General features: G+C 39.4%; 1 protein-coding gene across 1 annotated transcript in view; it reads right to left on the bottom strand.

Annotated features, from left to right (window-relative positions):
- The window catches only part of LOC134344062 (protein unc-79 homolog), a 403,221-nt gene that overhangs the window by 338,429 nt on the left and 45,795 nt on the right, over positions 1–18,997 (bottom strand). The window contains exons 6-9 of the mRNA XM_063043251.1: positions 13,229–13,284; positions 6,151–6,280; positions 2,729–2,793; positions 902–990 (exon numbers count right to left, since the gene is read on the bottom strand). Coding sequence (XP_062899321.1) covers positions 902–990; positions 2,729–2,793; positions 6,151–6,280; positions 13,229–13,284 — 340 coding nt within the window. The remainder of the gene's footprint in view (positions 1–901; positions 991–2,728; positions 2,794–6,150; positions 6,281–13,228; positions 13,285–18,997) is intronic.

Raw genomic sequence — 18,997 nt, 5'->3', positions numbered from 1 at the left:
GGAGGCCAAGTCATTGGGTATATTTAAGGCAGAGGTAAATAGGTTCTTGATTAGCCAGGGTATCATAGGGTATGGGGTGAAAGCAGGGGAGTGGGGATGACTGGATGAAGTGGATCAGCCCATGATTGAATGGTGGAGCAGACTCGATGGGCCAAATGGCCTATTTCTGCTCCTAAATCTTATGGTCTAAAACTTATCCAAATGACAGCTATATCTCTTTTCACAAACTGAAGTAATAAAGGTGTTCTGATAAAGGTGCTCGGCCCAAAACATCAACTGTTTATTCGTTTCCACAGATGCTGCCTGGCCTGCTGAGTCCCTCCTGCCTTTTGTGTGTGCTGATATATCTCTTTTGCTGATTTGTATTTGTTATCTCGATTAATCTTGGGTCATCTCCACTTTATAAAATGATGAATGCCAGAATTGCTTTGTTACAAAGTACTGTGATGTCATGCAGCTCCAACACATTTCAAGTTCAAGTTTAATTGTCATTCACCCGTACATATTAATACAGCCAAACAAAACATTTTCCAGGGGCCAAGGTGCAAAACTGCATCAACAGTCACTGTCAGCACATATATAGTCACGACAGCAAAAAACAGTCACAATTAAATATATAGTCCAGCTTCCTGAGTATCGTAGCCTGAAGATTGATGGTGCATGCAATGTTGTCCTGGAGACACGTTTCTGCAAGGACCACCACACAGCAGTCATCATCACGTGCTAGTACAGCTGCTGATGAACGCAAACCAACTCGTGTTCCAGCAAGCAAATTCTGGAAGGCAGCCCCAACCCAGCATGGACTCCAGCTCTCGCCCACACCGCCTCCGGTATCTCCTCCCCTGGATATTTTTAACCATTGTACTACATTATTATGTTGATATTTGCTTTATTAACTCACCCAGCAATCCTTTGGCTACACTCTTCGCACAAGTATAATGGGGGTGGTTTCTCACCTACTGCCACAGAAATGGATGGATCTATGCACATCTTCAAAAGAGAACAGATTTAAAATGTAGAAGGGTTCATTTAATCAGAATAAAGATTCAAAGGAACTGAAACAGTATGGTATAATTGCACCTCATAGCTTTGGCAAAGGGGGATTAAACTCCAAAGAGTTTTACATCTTATTTTTATTCAGTATCAAAACTTGAAAGACACATTGAAGAATAGTAGCTTTTGCTTGTGACTCTCATGAAATTTTGCAGGTGTTTATTTTGATGCCCTCTACAATGACATAATTAGCACATACTGAAATAACTCCCCAAGGATTCCTTAATCTACTATTATGAAAATCTTTAAATAATTTCAAATTTCTAACGGTATAATTTATAAAATGTTCTTATATTTATTCATCTGTTTGTTTGTTTTGCTATTTATTTATTTAGAGATACAGCACAGAACAGGCCCATCCAGTCCAACCCAGCAACCCACACTACACTAATCATGGCAACACACGCAAAATGCTGGAGGCGCTTGGCAGACCAGGCAGCTTCTATGGGAAAAGTACATTCAAGGTTTCAGGCCGAGACACTTTGTCAGGTTTGGAGAAAATAAGATGAGGAGTCAGAGCTAGGTTTTCTCCAGTCCTGCTGAAGGGTCTCAGCCCGAAACATTGACTGTACTCTTTTCCATAGATGCTGTCTGGCCTGCTGAGTTCCTCCAGCATTTTGTGTGTGTTGCTTGAACTTCCAGCATCTGCAGATTTTCTCTTGTTTGTGATGAGACTAATCACAGGACAATTTACAATGACCAATTAACCTATGAACTGGTACATCTTTAGACAGAGCACCCAGAGGAAACCCATGCAGTCACGGGGAGAACTTATAAATTCCTTACAGACAGCACCTGAAATGAATTCCGAACTCCAACTCCCTAAACTGAAATAGCATCGTGCTAACTGCTACTCCTTCGTGGTACACATGGTTAAATATGTATTTTAAAGATTTCATTAAATATCATTGTTACATAGAAGCATTTACAAAATACTATAGGAAACAGTATTGTTCATCCTCAAAATCATGAGTTCCCAACCTCTTTTACACCATTGACCCCTACCATTAACTAAGGGGTCGGTGGACCCCAGACTGGGAACTCCTGCTCGAAATGAATAGCAACTTTTAAGTTCCTGAACTTCCAGGTCACTTTACTTTTCTTTTATTATATAGATATTTTTAACTGTATTTTTATCAATAAGTTCAGAGGTAAATAACACAATCTCAAACACTATATAAAAGCTTTTTCTTCTCACTTATATTAATCTTGTATTTATATTCCCTTGATATAAGTTCTTTTAACTTCTGCAGATTGGGGTTGATGAATTAAGAGGTAGATTCTATAAACATGGGATGCCATCCATTCAAAGGGGCAACTAGAACAGAAATTTAAGATTCAGGAAAGGGCCAGTAATTGTTCTGGAAAATGGCTGCCATGGTACAGGTGGCAAAACAGAACCTCAAAGTGAATTAACAGTGGACTATCACTAACCCGGCTGTAAAAGGAGGAGGGCTTGGCATGGGGATAGAAACCCCATCCCGTAAAAGTCCAAAGCTACGGAAACGCCAACAGATGCTCCATCCCTGGGACAGGAGGGATCTTTGAAGATGGATTACACCTGGGGCAAGTAGAAAGACTGGGCCAGGACAGAGGAGTCTGGCAAGCTGCTATCGGCAGCCTATGCCCAGTCGGAGTGAGGGGCTTAAGTAAGTGAATAAAGAATCTATTATACCTTCACAGCAGGCTTGTTGATTGCATTCTGACATTCAATATGTTGACAATGAATTGGATTCCAAGCTGAAGGAAAATTAAGACAAATAAAATGCCAGTTTACGCATCTCATCATTGTGATGTTTTCCTGAAAAGTGTTGAGACATTCTTAACAGATACTCAAAGTTCATTATTGCAACTGATTATGAACATTTGTTTTACTATATTGTAAATAATTGTTATAAATATTCTTGAACCTGTCATTGTAGAACACTTTCTAGTGTTCAGAGTAAAAGCAACATTGCTTTAAGACTGTCAGTAAGCTGTCAGCATCAACAGCAGTTAACTCTACATTTTTAACTAAGTGTTTTCTTGTTCATTTTAATTCTGTCTTTAGCTTACTTTAAATATTTTAAATTACATAATAGATCAGATATACAACTAAATGAATAAAGAACTGCTGTTTAGCTCTCGATTATGAGTGTACAAACATCTCATTAAAAAGTGGAGAATCTCTCAATTTCTCTATAGTAGAAGATAATTAAGACTAGGGTATATGGGGTAATTACACTGTAAGTTTTTACTTTAGAGAGCTATGTAGAAAATTTGTGGAAAGCTATGTAATGATCTTTCAAGAATCACTAGATTCTGGAATGATTCCGGAAGACAGGAAAATCACAAATGTCACTCCACACCTCAAGAAGGGAGAGAAGCAGAAGAAAGGAAACTATAGGCCAGTCAGTCTGACCTCAGTGGTTAGGAAGGTGTTGGAATCGATTATTGAGGATGAAGTGTGACGGGGTCCTGAATTACCCCTATGAACTGTGCTCGATTACTCCTACGAACTGTGCTTTTGAAAAGAGAGAGAGACAGATATTTAACACTGATATCTTGTTTTGAAAAGAGAGAGAGAGATGAAGACTAAATTTTGGACTGACACTTTAAGGCACTAGGAGTAACTTTTGGATTTCTGCTGATTTGGAGAAACCGAGCAGCTCGTAAGTCGCTATGGTGACTGAGGGCGGCGTTATTTGATGGACAATCAATGTTATGATTCTTCGGCAGCGTGTTTATACTTCCAAGGACATTTGCCTGCTTGTATATTTCTTACTCAGAGAAAGGAAGGAGGAGTTATTTGAATAACAGTTGATACTCAGTACGGTGAGATAAATAGGAGGTCAGATGATATAGACTTCAGGCACACATTTTGGACACTGAGTGAGCTTTGTTGTGCCCGCAGAAAAAGTGGGTTTTTGGAGGATCAATCAGGCAGATCGATCAGTCGCTCTTGCAGTGAAAAGAAAAGGCAGTGACCAGTGGGGAGTTGTCCATGTGTCCGCCCTTGCCTGGGTTGATAGCTCCACCACAGAAAACCGGTCCCCTTTGTTGTGGTCACAGTCGGTGACTTTTAAAGGACTTCGAAAGACAACGAGAAGATCGACGGGGTCAGCTCACCTGAAGGCTCAAATCTCTCCCTCTCTCTCTCCATCACTACTTAACTCAATACCATGAACTGAACTGAACTTTACTCATCATCATAAGACTGTATCTATTTACCCCTAGACTTGAAGAAGCTTGATTTTCATATATTTCCACACCTATTGATTTACCTACTTGTATATAATTATTGCTAACCGGTTTGATTTATCTACATTTATATTACTGTATTGCATAATTACTAATAAATATTATTATTTAATAGCAATACTGGACTCCAAAGTGTTTTCCATCTCTGCTGGTTCTTTATTCCCATCACGGGGTAAGTGACAGAAGTCTCAGGGTACTTGTAGGTACATGACAAAACAGACTGTAGTCAGCACGGTTCCCTCAAGGAAAAATCTTGCCTGACAATTCGGTCGGAATTCTTCAACGAAATAACAAGCAGGATAGACAAGGGAATCAGTTTATGTTGTGTACCTGGATTTTCAAAAGGCCTTTGACAAGCTGCCGCACATGAGACTGCTTAACAAGCTATGAACCCATGGTATAACAGGAAAGATTCTAATATGGATAAAGCAGTGGCTAATTGGCAGGAGGTAAAGAGTCCAAATAAAGGGAGCCTTCTCTGACTGACTGCCGGTGACTAGTGGTGTTCCACAGGGTTCTGTGTTAGGGACAATTCCTTTTAAATTTTCTGTCAATGATTTGGATGATGGAATTGATGGCTTTGTTGCAAAGTTTGCAGACAATATTGCAGATAGGTGGGGGGGCCGGTAGTTCTGAGGAAGTTGAGAGGCTACAGAGATTAGGAGAATGGGCAAAGAAATGGCTGATGGAATACAGTGTCAGGCAGTGTACGGTCATAGGCTTTGATAGAAGAAATGAAAGGGTTGACTATTTTCTAAATGGAGAGAAAATACAAATAACTGAGGTTCAAAGGGACTTGGGAGTACTTGTGCAGGATTCCCTGAAAGTTAATTTGTTGGTGAGGAAGGTAATTGCAAAATTAGCATTCATTTCAAGAGGACTAGAATATAAAAGCAAGGATAGAATGTTGAAACTTTATAAAGCACTGGTGAGGTCTCACTTGGGGTATTGTGAGCAGGTTTGGGCCCCTTATCTTTGAAAGGGTGTGCTGAAACTGGAGAGGGTTCAAAGGAAGTTCATGAAAATGATTCCAGGATTGAATAGCTTGTCATATGATGAGCGTTTGATGGCTCTGAGCCTGTATTCGGTAGAATTCATTAGAATAAAGAGTGACCTCCTTGTAATTTAACGAATGGAGAAAGGCCTTGATACAGTGAATGTGGAGAGGATGTTTCCAATGATGAGAGAGTAAAAAGAACAGAGGGAACAGCCTCAGTATAGAGGGGTGTCCCTTTAGAATGGAGATGAGGAGGAATTTCTTCAGCCAGTGAGTGGTGAATCTGTGGAATTTTTTGCCACAGGCAGCTGTGGAGGCCAAGTCGTTATATATATTTAATGTAGAGGTTGATAAGATTCTTGACTGGTCAGGGCACGAAGGGATATGGGGAGAAATCAGGAGATTGGGGCTGAGAGAAAAATTAGATAGGCCTTGATGAAATGACAGGTCAGACTCGATGGGCCAAATGGCCTGATTCTGCTCCTATATCTTATGGTCTTATGGAAATGAGAGCTATGTGCAAGTGGCACAGAAGACATGACATTATTCCGTCACTCAACTTCTATGGGAAGATGTGTGTTTCAATTCATTTGTTTTCATAAAATTTCAGACAATTCATTCTGCACTGGTGGCTATAGTTAGTGATCACAGAAGCAACAAGGGTGTTTTGGAACTGGCTCAGTGGAGCAAAAAACACAAGACCTCTTTGTCACACTTTTCATTTGTCTGTTATAAGAAATATTAAATAATAAGAAAGCAAAACCAAATTACATCATGTTTGAGTTGATAACTGTTTTCAAGAAATTCTTCAAAATATATCATGTAGATATGTGTTTAAGCGCACACTTAAACTCTCATACCTGTGTACTGTAGACCCCGGTATTCACATATAGCACCTGGCGGCTTTAAATTGGGCCAATAGTGGAAAAGCATTTGAACAGCTGGCGGCTTCACTTGAGATGGACCATATGCTATCACGTACAACAAGTCCTAAATAACAGAGAAACAAACACTTTATATTCTGTTACCTAGATGCATGTAATCAAGGATAAATTTATGTCAATATAAAGTCAATCCATATGTAATATAAATACCAAACTTCAGTATCATTAATTTATCAGCCATCTTTTACTGCATTTTTCAGGAACCGAGTGCTTAATTATATCTATAATTATAGCCATGCTCTTCTCTCGCTGTTGCCTTCGGGTAGAAGGTACATGAGCCTCAGGACTCGCACCATCAGGATTAAGACCAATTACTACCTCGCAACCATCACAACCGATGGTCTCTCTTTAATCTTTATCTTGTTACTTCATGCTCTTTCATTTCATGTTGTTTCACACTTGTTATTTAATGCTATTTATTTATTTATATTTGCATTTGCACCCATTTGTTATTCATTGATCCTGTTTACTGTTACTATTCTATAGATCGGTTAAGTATGCCCACAGGAAAAAGGATCTCATGGTTGCATGTGGTGACGTGGAGATCTTACTATGAGCACTGAACTTTGGTTTGACTGAGGCTACTTTTCAGTGTTGGTAGAGATACAGGTCTATTGCTGTGACAAGCAAGTGGAACAGGAAAGCATACTAAGCAGTAATCTGTAAAGCCACTCAGAAGTGAATCAGTAATAGCTTTTATGCTAAAGGGGTTGCTAACAGAGGAAGTGCATGGCTCATGAGAGACAGCAGAGATGTTGGCAGGTGTGAGGCAGGAAGGAACTCATGCTACCCATGGTCTCCATTAGCCTTGGATCAATTTATTAGTTATGAGATATTAAACCCGATTCTGATTCCGATATGTCCATTCTTAAAACTTGAATCATTAATGTTCAGTACATTTATTTTATGATAAAAGTTTAAGGCAACTTACTTGCACTCACAATCACATCCACACTCAAAACTTAATAACATTCTGTGCAGTGGTCACAAGAGTATTTTTATACTGAATATTTATGAATAGAATTCACTGATTTGCAAGGGCACTCTCTATTGGTCTTTAAAGAGGATGGTTTAATGAGACTCATAAAAGAAACATTATTAGAACAGCCTCATATTTGATAGTGATTTGATTTGATTTAAATGGTGGTTTTTCAATCTACAGAGACATTCACTTCAAATAAAAACTACATGCAAGCTTAAAAATTGCTACCTAAAAATAAGAAGCCTTCCAAATCTAACATATTTGAAAGGTGAAAACAATACTGAATAAGTCTGACCAAGTTGCACACAGCTTGATCAGCAGTAATTAGTGATGCACCTGAGGTAATTGTCTGCTGATATTAATTTAACTCCCTCACAATAACAGGCTATTTTACATGTGACAATATTCAGCATGCAATTAAATATTACTTGGTTCTTTAAGTTATTATAGCCCGGGGGTGGAGGGGCGGTGGGGGGAGGGGGGTGATAATGGGGACAAGCTCCCACTACCTATTAAATGCTCCCAATAGCGTACATCTCAAATAGCCTCCGACAACCAAGTCCAGCTCCTGACAGGAGTTCCTACTGACAGGAGAAGAGGCAAAGGCAAGTTACCAGCGCCTTTAAACCAGTAGCTTCGGCAGATGGGGCTTGTCAGCTGTGTTTGGCAGCCTATCTTGGAGAAGGAAAACTCTGACCTCAAACCTCCGCTGCCTTGTGGCTACACCCACTCATGGGGAAGGATTCAGGAGTAAACCCCGAGGGAAAAGTCCAGAGCTGGAGTCCCTAAGTCAGTCCTACATCGAGTTCAATGCTGACTGATAACTGCAACACTGCTAGTACCAAAGTGTATCGGTCTCCGCTGTTCTTTTGGGTTCGTCAGATGCGTGGAGAGGGGAAGCTTGCTGCATGGCCAACTGCTTGCTTGCCATATTGTACTGCCCAGGCTTGCGTATCCAGACAGCTAGGATGCAATACCTATGGTCAACTCTGATTGATGGAAACTCTCAATATAATACAATACACAAAAGAAGGAAAAAGAATGGTATTTGTGAACAATTTTATTTCAAAGAACAGTTTAATGACATGGCCCGCTATTATTTTATTTAAATCTCCCTTGCAAGAAGTATTTTTAATTTACATTTTTGTAAAATTAACGGTGAAGCCTCGAAGCTAACATCGACACAGTACTAAGTGCCTGCAGGCTTCATAGAGTCATCCTGTCAGCAGGATCAGATGGCTGAGTTTTTTTTAAAAACTGCAATACCCAAGAGATAGCTCAAACAAACACAGAGCATTAAAATGCCTGCAGCCCTGATGGAACAGCTGTGCCTGCAGAATCAGATGACTGGGTTTTTAAAGTCAGGGGGTTTTCATTAATTCAAATACATCATTAGAGCTGTTCATAGAATCTTAGCTATATTGTAAAATTAATGCTGGGTCACTGCCGATGCAGAAAAAATTACAGGAAATTTTAATGCCTGTGCTCCAAATTATAAAAGAGAATTATAAAATTACAAATCAAAACTATTTCATGCCTGACCATGAAGCAATAATAGGGAACCTGAGATTGGCAACAGGTCTCATGCTGTAAGGGATAGGAGCATTTAAGTGAAGCTTCTCCAAATGAAACACAGTAATTGAAGAAATTCCATTGCAAACGCTGAAGAGCAAGTTCGGTAAATGAAGGAAAGAAAAAGGAAACAAGATGAGAGTCAGTTGGCTGTGAGGTGGACGTGCTGATTCTAAGGCGATACTGCCGACTGAAGCATTGTGGGAGAGAACAGGACATCGGAAACCGTAGATCAGCTGTCAGAGGCTGTGTAGTCAGCGTATTTCTCACTCTCTCTATTGGTGGTGGGGACAAAACAAAATTCTGGAACTGTTAATCTGTTAACTGTTAACTAACAAAATTCTGGAACTGTTAATCTTGTGAAAATAAGCTTTAAATAGGCATAACCTAGATGATATAGAAGTCAAACCACTTAAATTTTTGCTGAAATAACAAATCAAGAAGATGAATCTCAAGATTGCATGTGGTATACATGCTTGGATAATATGTCTGATCAATTGTTCAAAAACAAAATACAATATTTTATATTTTAATGGTGCTGGTGCAGAATACCAACACTTACTTCCCCCTTGCTTCGTTACAGCAGCATTCTATACAATCAACTGAGTGACCAGTGAGTATAAAAGCCAAACTTTTGTTTTGGCATCCATTTTGGAATCAACTTTGAAAGGAAAATGGGTACCTAGCCAGAAGCAGATTTCAACTGCAATTTACTATAAATCTTAAATTTTCCTGACATGAAATTCTGTCTGATCTAAATAAATTATAAATTAAAACAATAAAACCGTTCTCAATTCTTCTATGGAATAAGTCAAACATCAGGATCATCACCTATTCTGCAGGGCTATCATATGTTAACTGTCTATCCAAGCGGTCATGAGTTGTAACAGTTTGAAAGTCCTCTCATGGTGCTGTGAGGTGAAGGAATTCTAAGATTTTTGTTCAGTAACTTTGATGAAGCAGCAACATAGTTCCAAGTCAAGTTGGCTTGGAATTTACTCATGTTTAATTTGCCCAATTTTAAATGCTGTTCAAATCTTTGATATATGTAAGCACAACCTGATTTATCAACAGAGAACTGCACAGAACAGCATGCGTTCAACAGTGAACATCTCCATTACATAGGAAGAAAGGTCAGCGATGTTAACTGGATCTAGCCCAATGCAAACGAATTTCCTTAATGCGATATTCTTATCTCATAATGAATAACCTATAATCATAACACTAATGTCAATGATATTTAAGTGAATGTCATTTGGGTACAAATATTGGTTAAGTCACAAGTGATAATTATTGACTCTTTTCTAAGTTCAGTGGATTCCATTTAATTGGGATACATCAAGACCAGTACATGTTGGACCAATTAACTGGATGTCGCAATTCGCAGAAGTTTTATGGAAATAAGGTTCAAAATTCAAAGTAGGTTTTTATCAATGTACTGTACATATGTTACCATATACAACCAGAGATACATTTTCTTGTGGACACGCTCAATAAATCCATAGAATAATAACACCAGAATCAATGAAAGACTGCCCCCAACAGATAGACAAACAACCGATGTGCAAAAGACAACACAAAAGAATTATAGTAAATAAATAAGCAATTAATATTGGGAACATCAGATGAACAGTCCTTGAAAGTGAGTCCATTAGTTGTGGGAACATTTCAATGATGGGGCAAGTAAAGTTGAGTAAGATTATCCCCTTTGGTTAAAGAGCCTGATGGTTGAGGGGTAATAACTGTTCCTGAACCTGGTGGTGTGAGTCCTGAGGCTCCTGTATCTCCTTCCTGATGACAGCAGTGAGAAGGGAGCATGCCCTAAGAAGTGGGTGTTCCTAATGATGGACGCTGACTTCCTGTGATAGCGTTTCATGTGGATGTGCTCAGCAGTGGAGAGGACTTTATCCATGATGGACTAAGCCACATGCACAACTTTTTGTATGATTTTCCATTTAATTGCAATGGGGTTTCCATACCAGTCTGTGATGCAGACAGTCAATATACTCTCCACTACACATTTATAGAAGTTTGTCAAGGTTTTAGATATCACATCAAATTTTCACAAACTCCTAATGAAGTAGAGGCATTGCCATGACTTCTTTGTAAATCCATCTATCTGCTGGGCCCCGGACAGGCCCCCTGAAATAATAGCACAGAGCAACTTGAAGTTGCTGACCCTCTCCACCTCTGATCCACCAATGACGACTGGCTCTGGTTTCCTGCTTCAGCTCCTTGGTGTAGCTGACACTGAGTAAAAAGTTGTTGTTATCGCACCAGTCAGCCAGATTTTCAATCTCCCTTTGATATGGCCCACAACAGTGCTTAGCCACACAGTCACAAGGACAAAACAAGTAAAGCAGGAGACTAAGCACACAGCCTTGTGGTGTACCTGTGCTGGGGAAGAACGTGGAGATGTTATTGCCAATCCTAACTAAGATCTGCATATGAGGAAATTGAAGATCCGATTGCACAAGGAGGTATTGACGCCAAGGTCTTGGAGCTTATTGATTACTTTTGAGGGGATGATGGTATTAAATGCTGAGCTGTAGTTGATATAGAGCATCCTGACCTTTACTGTCCAGATGTTCCAGGGTTGAGTAAAGATCCAATGAAATGGCATCTGCTGTGGACCTGTTGCTCCAGTATTCACATTAGAATGAATCTAAGTCACTTCTCAGGCATGTTTCATCACCAACCTCTCAAAAACTTCATCACTGTGGATGCAGGTGCTACTAGACGATAGTCATTAAGGCAGCTTGCCACGTTCTTCTTAGGTACCGGTATAATTGAAGCCTGTTTCAAGAAGGTGAATACAACACACTGCCAAGGTGAGAGATCGAAGATCTCAGTGAACACTCCACCCAGTTGATCAGCACAGGTATTTAGTACTTGGCTCAGTACACTCCACCCAGTTGATCAGCACAGGTATTTAGTACCTGGCTCAGTACACTCCACCCAGTTGATCAGCACAGGTATTTAGTACCTGGCTCAGTACACTCCACCCAGTTGATCAGCACAGGTATTTAGTACTTGGCTCAGTACACTCCACCCAGTTGATCAGCACAGGTATTTAGTACCTGGCTCAGTACACTCCACCCAGTTGATCAGCACAGGTATTTAGTACCTGGCTCAGTACACTCCGCCCAGTTGATCAGCACAGGTATTTAGTACCTGGCTCAGTACTCCATCTGAGCTAAATACTTTACATGGGTTCACCTTCCCGAAGGCTGCTTGCATGACGGCCTCAGAGACACAAATCACAGGATTATTGGAGGCTGTAGGAGGCCATAATGGTTCCTTCGTGTTTTGATGGTCGAAGTGAGCACAGAAGGCATTGAGCTCAGCTGGAAATGAAGCCCTGCTGGCACCTAACTTTATAAAATGTAACTTTATAAGAGGTGATGTTAAATAGTTAAAAAGGTATAAAAAAAGACAAACTAAATGAAATACAGAACAAATTAGAAAACGACCAATACTATAAAACTGTGCATTTGTTACTAATTATTATCAACCATTAATTCACCCAGAGTACACTGCCATGTTCTTTTGATTGAGTGTAAACGAACAACATTTTAAAGTAATAATAAAAAACAAAATGTTCAAAATCATTGCTTTTTGAATCTACTTCCATCGGCCTAAATGGATAACATAACACAAGCACACATAAATGATGCTATTTAAAAACTATTCACTCTTAGCACAGTGTAGTGCCAAATGGCCACACAAGTGCATGCAGCTGATGCCAGTTAGAAACTGTTTGGTAACAGTCTCCTGCCTCGTGAATTAATTGAGAAAATAGCCGAGTTGGCCCAAATAAGTGGCTGCCTCAATTAATCAATGGCCCAGTTAACTGCAATTCACTATATTTGCTTGATGAATAAGCCTGTTTAACATTGAATCTGTAAGATGGCACCTCTGAAAGCAGCACAGCACTCACTCAATAATACAATCTCAACCTTTTGTACTCAATTTTCTGGACAGGAACTTGCATTCTCTCAACTTCACTCACTCCAACACTAAACTGTTCCCACAAGCTATGGACTCACTTTCAAGGACCCTTCATCTTATGTTCTCGATATTTATTGCTTATTTATTTTTTTATTATTTTGGTTATTTTGTATTTGCACAGTTTGATGTCCTTTGCACGTTGGTTGTTTCTCCATCCTGTTGGTGCGGTCTTTCAATGATTCCATTATGTTTCTTGGATTTACTATGAACGCCTGCAAGAAAGTGAATCTCAAGGTCGTATATGTTGACATATACAGTTTGTACTTTGATAAGAAATTTATTTTGAACATTCCTGAAAGTCAGCAGCTTCCATTATATTACACCAAGTACATTTTGTCTCCAGTTCCCACTTACTTTGTTCAACATTTGTCACACACATTTACAGTCATTAACTGATGTTGATATTCTGCTTCTTGTAACATTACTTACTTTCCACACTTCTTGTTTGTATTTCATAAGACTTTCCAACAACTGACAATGGTACACTATGAAAGATATTTAAAATAATCACATTATTAAAAACAAAATTCATCATTCAGTGACAATTTCATTTAACTGAACAATTAATTTATTCATAACAAATCTTGATCTGTGTATATTTTAAATCATGAAAGTTATTCTAGATTCAAAAGGAAAAAAGTCCATTCTAACAAACAATTCGGTTTCATCTACAAAACATTCTTAGCTGCCAATTCCCTTTTTATTAACCCATTTGGTGATTCATTCCATTTCATTACATAAATGTTTTCAAAATACGTGTATATTCCAAATACATACACATTTAAAATACAAACACGTGTGTTTGCTGGAAAATAATTTATGGATTGCTCAACATAAATTTGTTTTTGATAGATTGCAGAATCACAAGGTAAGATGGAATATGTTGAAAAACAATTAAAATTAGATCTCCAACCCGTTTCCATCTGAGTAATATAAAGTATTTAAATTATTTTATTTAGACATAAAGCACAGAACAGGCCCTTCCAGCCCAACAACCTGCACCTTCCAGCAATTTAACACTAGCCCAATCACAGGACAATTTACAACGACCCGCGCCATCCAGCAATTTAACACTAGCCCAATCACAGGACAATTTACAACAACCCGCGCCATCCAGCAATTTAACACTAGCCCAATCACAGGACAATTTACAACGACCCGCGCCATCCAGCAATTTAACACTAGCCCAATCACAGGACAATTTACAACGACCCGCGCCATCCAGCAATTTAACACTAGCCCAATCACAGCACAATTTACAACGACCCGCGCCATCCAGCAATTTAACACTAGCCCAATCACAGGATAATTTACAACAACCCGCACCATCCAGCAATTTAACACTAGCCCAATCACAGGACAATTTACAACGACCCGCGCCATCCAGCAATTTAACACTAGCCCAATCACAGGACAATTTACAATGACCCGCGCCATCCAGCAATTTAACACTAGCCCAATCACAGGACAATTTACAACGACCCGCACCTTCCAGCAATTTAACACTAGCCCAATCACAGGACAATTTACAACAACCCGCACCATCCAGCAATTTAACACTAGCCCAATCACAGGACAATTTACAACGACCCGCGCCATCCAGCAATTTAACACTAGCCCAATCACAGGACAATTTACAACAACCCGCACCATCCAGCAATTTAACACTAGCCCAATCACAGGACAATTTACAACGACCCGCGCCATCCAGCAATTTAACACTAGCCCAATCACAGGACAATTTACAACGACCCACGCCATCCAGCAATTTAACACTAGCCCAATCACAGGACAATTTACAACGACCTGCGCCATCCAGCAATTTAACACTAGCCCAATCACAGGACAATTTACAATGACCAGTTGGTATGTCTTTGGACTGTGGGAGGAAACACACACAATCAAGGTGAGAATGTACAAACTCCTTACAGACAGCAGCAGGATATAAACTTTGAACTCCAATGCCCCAAGCTGTAATAGTGTCACACTAACGTATATAAAAGATAGGTTTAATGAAAGAAGCAAATTAGATCCAAAAATTGCAGTAAACAAGTGGTAATAGTTCGGACTTGCATATACACTTGTAGCAAATCGAAGTGACCTTGGAGTGTATGCTTATAGACCCTGAGAAATTGGAGAACAAGTCACTAAGGTGCTTTAAGAGGCATATTTCCCTACTTTAAACAAAATATATGAATAAAGAAATAATGTTTGCTCAGCATCTAACATCAGTCAGACCACAAGTAAAGCAAGAGTCCAATATCACATTACTAGAAAGATTGAACTGCATTCTGATGGTGCAGAGAAGATTCTATTTTATTTTATTTTTATTTACAAATATAGTTTGGAACAAACCCTTCCAGTCCTTCGAGCGACCCTGCCCAGCAACCCACCTATTTAACCTTAGCCTAATCACAGGACAATTTACAATGCCGACCTGACCTACAAACTGGTATGTATTTGGACTGTGGGAGGAAACAGGAGGACCTACCTGGAGGAACTCACTCATACACAGGAAGAACATACAAACTTTCTCTTCAGCACAGAGGGTATTGCTTTAACTTATAGATTAGAAAGGAGAAAAGGAGAAAGTTTTTCACCCTCAGAAAGGAAACAGAAGCTAAAAATTCTCATTGCACTTCAAAAGTATATGGATGTACAGTTGATCAACAGAGCTACCGATCTAATGTTGGAATGTGGAATTAAACTGGATATCTCTTGCTTACTTCCCATTCAGCATAGTTCTAATCACCTCATATATCACAATTTTCTACTATTTCAATGAAGTAATCTATTAAAATAAAAGCTTGTATGGCTGTTCTCTCCAATATTAAGATATTGTTCCAAAAAGATGTACAAGATCGAAACTTTAAAAAACCAAAATAAATTCAAGAGAACTATTCCAGTCCATCTCAATCTTTGCAGAACATAGAACATAGAAATCTACAGCACATTACAGGCCCTTCAGCCCACAATGTTGTGCCGACCATGTAACCTACTCTAGAAACTGCCTAGAATTTCCATACCGCATACCCCTCTATTTTTCTAAGTTCCATGTACCTATCTAAGAGTCTCTTCAAAGACCCTATTGTATCCGCCTCTACCACCTTCACTGGCAGTGCATTCCACTCACCCACCCACCACTCTGTGTGAAAAATTTACCCCTGACATCCCCCTTGCAGCTACTTCCAAGCACCTAAAAACAATGTTCCTCATATTAGTCATTTCATCCTCTGACTATCCACATGATCAATCCCATCACTTATACACTTCTATCAGGTCTTCATCTTCCGTTGCTCCAAAGAGAAAAGATCAAGTTCACTCAACCTGTTCTCCTAAGGCATGCCCTCCAATCTAGGCAACATCCTTGTAAATCTCCTCTGCACTCTCTCTATAGTATCCACATCCTTCCTGTAGTGAGGTGACCAGAACTGAACACAGAACTCCAAGTGGGGTCGAATTAAGGTCTTATAGCCGTAACATTACCTCACAGCTCATCAAAGTCAGAGAAAATGTATCAAGTTTTGTTTTTTTTAAGTATTTATCTACAGCTGCAACAGAAAGCAATTTCTCACCTCAGGTCTGATACTAAAGAAAAATTAGAAAAAGTTTATTGTGCATTCTTGAGATTTTAAAAGGCTTTTGTTTTAAAGAGCATCTCCATCAGATAAAATTACAAGAAAAATATCGAATTATCTTTTACTTTTGTGGTGAAATTCAGTCTTTGCTGGTGTCTTCTGTGGCCCAGTTGACTTCATGTGAAGAAATTACCGAATACAATACTAAATTAAATTTTTGGTAGAAATTGCACAGGTGTGTTCAGTCATGAAACACGCTACAAGGAGAGCCAGGCATGAGAAGGGCAATATTAAACAGAGTCATCTTTTCAGAAATTAATGAGTATTCAAAATTCTTTAACCCCATGAAATGGAACTAGGCCATTCAGCCCATTGAGTCTTCTCCTCCATTCCATCATGTCTGATTTATTGTTCCATTCAACCTCATTCTCCTGCCTTCTCCACACAACCTTTGATGCTCTGACTAATCACAAACCCATCAACCTCTGCTTCAAATATACCCAATGTCCTGGCTTTCACAGCTGCCCCTGGTAATGAATTCCACAGATTCACCGCCCTCCGGCCAAAGGAATTCCTCATTTCCGTTCTAAATGGATAGCCCTCCATTCTTGGATGCTGTCTCCCATCCACTACGTAATGTACTGGGGGGGCACAAGAGTACATTCAGCCAGAGACTCATTCCACTGAGATGCAACATAGTGTGTCTTAGGAAGTCATTCCTGCCTGTGGCCATCAAACTTTACAACTCCTCCCTTGGAGGGTCAGACACCCTGAGCCAATAGGTTGGTCCTGGACTTATTTCCTGGCATAATTTACATATTACTATTTAACTATTTATGGTTTTATTACTATTTATTATTTATGGAGTAACTGTAACAAAAATCCAATTTCCCTCGGGATCAATAAAGTATGACTATGACTATGACTATTCAGAAGCTTTGTCCTCTGGTTCGAGACTCACCCACTGCTGGAAACATCCTCCCCACATCCACTCTATCTCGGCCTTTCAATATTTAACAGACTTCGATGAGATTCTCCCCCCCCCCCCCGCACCCCAACATTCTTCCAAATTCCAGTGAGCACAAGCCCAGATTTCCTTGCACCTAAGACCAACGTAACTTCAATACACAATGTTCTGCAAATAAAGATCAGAAAATACTGTGAACAATATGAGACAAAGGTGAAGATTTTACAAGTGAATAAATGTTTTAGAGTGTTACCATAAGGAGAGGGAAGCGGAGAGTGTGAGAGGCATAATTTCATGGTCTATGGCCGACAGCTGTAGCTGACAGCCAAAGGCTGGCTTTCAATTGCAAAATTCTAATTTTAAAATCAGAATTTGACACAGTAGTAGTAGTTGCCAATAGAAGATAATAATAAAAGGTAGTTATATTAGTTACAATCTCCGCCATGGACAGCCCCAATCCTGACTGTGCAAGGAGGAGGTTTAGGCCTGGGGCCAGCAATCCCATCCTGTAAAAACCCAGAGCTACAGAAATGCCAACAGAGGCTCTGAAGATTCATCCCTGGGAGAGGAAAGATGCACCAAGAAATTACTGTAAATTACACACTTAGATGGAGACGTAACGTAAAGATTTTTTACTCCTCATGTATATGAAGGATGTAATAAATAAAGTCAATTCAATTCAGTTCAAGATGGGCTACATCTGGAGACAACTTGAAAGACTGGCCCAGGACAGAGGCCTCCAGCGAGCACCATTCCCTCCAAGTTTCCCAGGCACACGGCAGGTTGGGAACCCCTGGATTAGAGTGTTCCTTTCCTTGCAGTTTAGCTTCCTTATGCTTGTTTATATTTCTATATGGTTACCTATGTACATGTAATTGTTCAGTCTGTTTACTAGTGGCAGCTGCTGCTTTTGAACAACTTTGTAGCCTTGGCAAGTATCACATTACCTGTATGGGGCTATCTGATTGGTTGATTCAAGTAACAGAATTTTAATGGAATTTATTGCTGTTTGATTCCCCTTTTTACACCATGGACCAATAGCATTAAGCAAGGGGTCCATGAACCCCAGGTTGGGAACCCCTACACGTTTACAAATTGGCAAAAGAAGGCTGGAACATGTTGCATCAGTCTCTTTTCACCTTCGCCTTCTCTCACTACTAGGCTGTGCTTTCACTACTCTCCTTTCCCAATATCCTTGTTCTCTTAATCATAAGCAATAAGTTTTATGGCTCTTTCTTGACTTCCAAAGGACCTCAAATCAAAACCATCAATATCCAACAGTACATAACTGTTGACCAACTCAAAGCTTACCTTAAAGTATAAACGAATAAATAAAATTTTTCCACATCATACATCAAAAGACGCCAAAGATGTTTTAGTTTATCATTTGGGTCCCATACCAAACACAGGAATTACAGCTTATAACAGATTATTATGAACTATTTTGATATGCATCTTTAAATATTGAACAAGTGACTTTATTTGATAAAGCTCTGCACCGATAAAGTTCCAGTTACAATGCTGCCAGTGCACTGAGGCATTGTTAGCATGTTTTTGAAAGGTCAATCAGTTAATTACATTAGATTTTTTAAAGTCTAAAAAGGTAATCTTATTTTCAATAAGGTATTAGCTCTACTACTGAAGTTCTCAATC

Source organism: Mobula hypostoma, chromosome 1 (genome assembly GCF_963921235.1).
Source record: "Mobula hypostoma chromosome 1, sMobHyp1.1, whole genome shotgun sequence".
Taxonomy (NCBI): domain Eukaryota; kingdom Metazoa; phylum Chordata; class Chondrichthyes; order Myliobatiformes; family Myliobatidae; genus Mobula; species Mobula hypostoma.
Note: the sequence above shows the minus strand (reverse complement) of the source record. Positions and strands in the feature narration are given on the sequence as shown.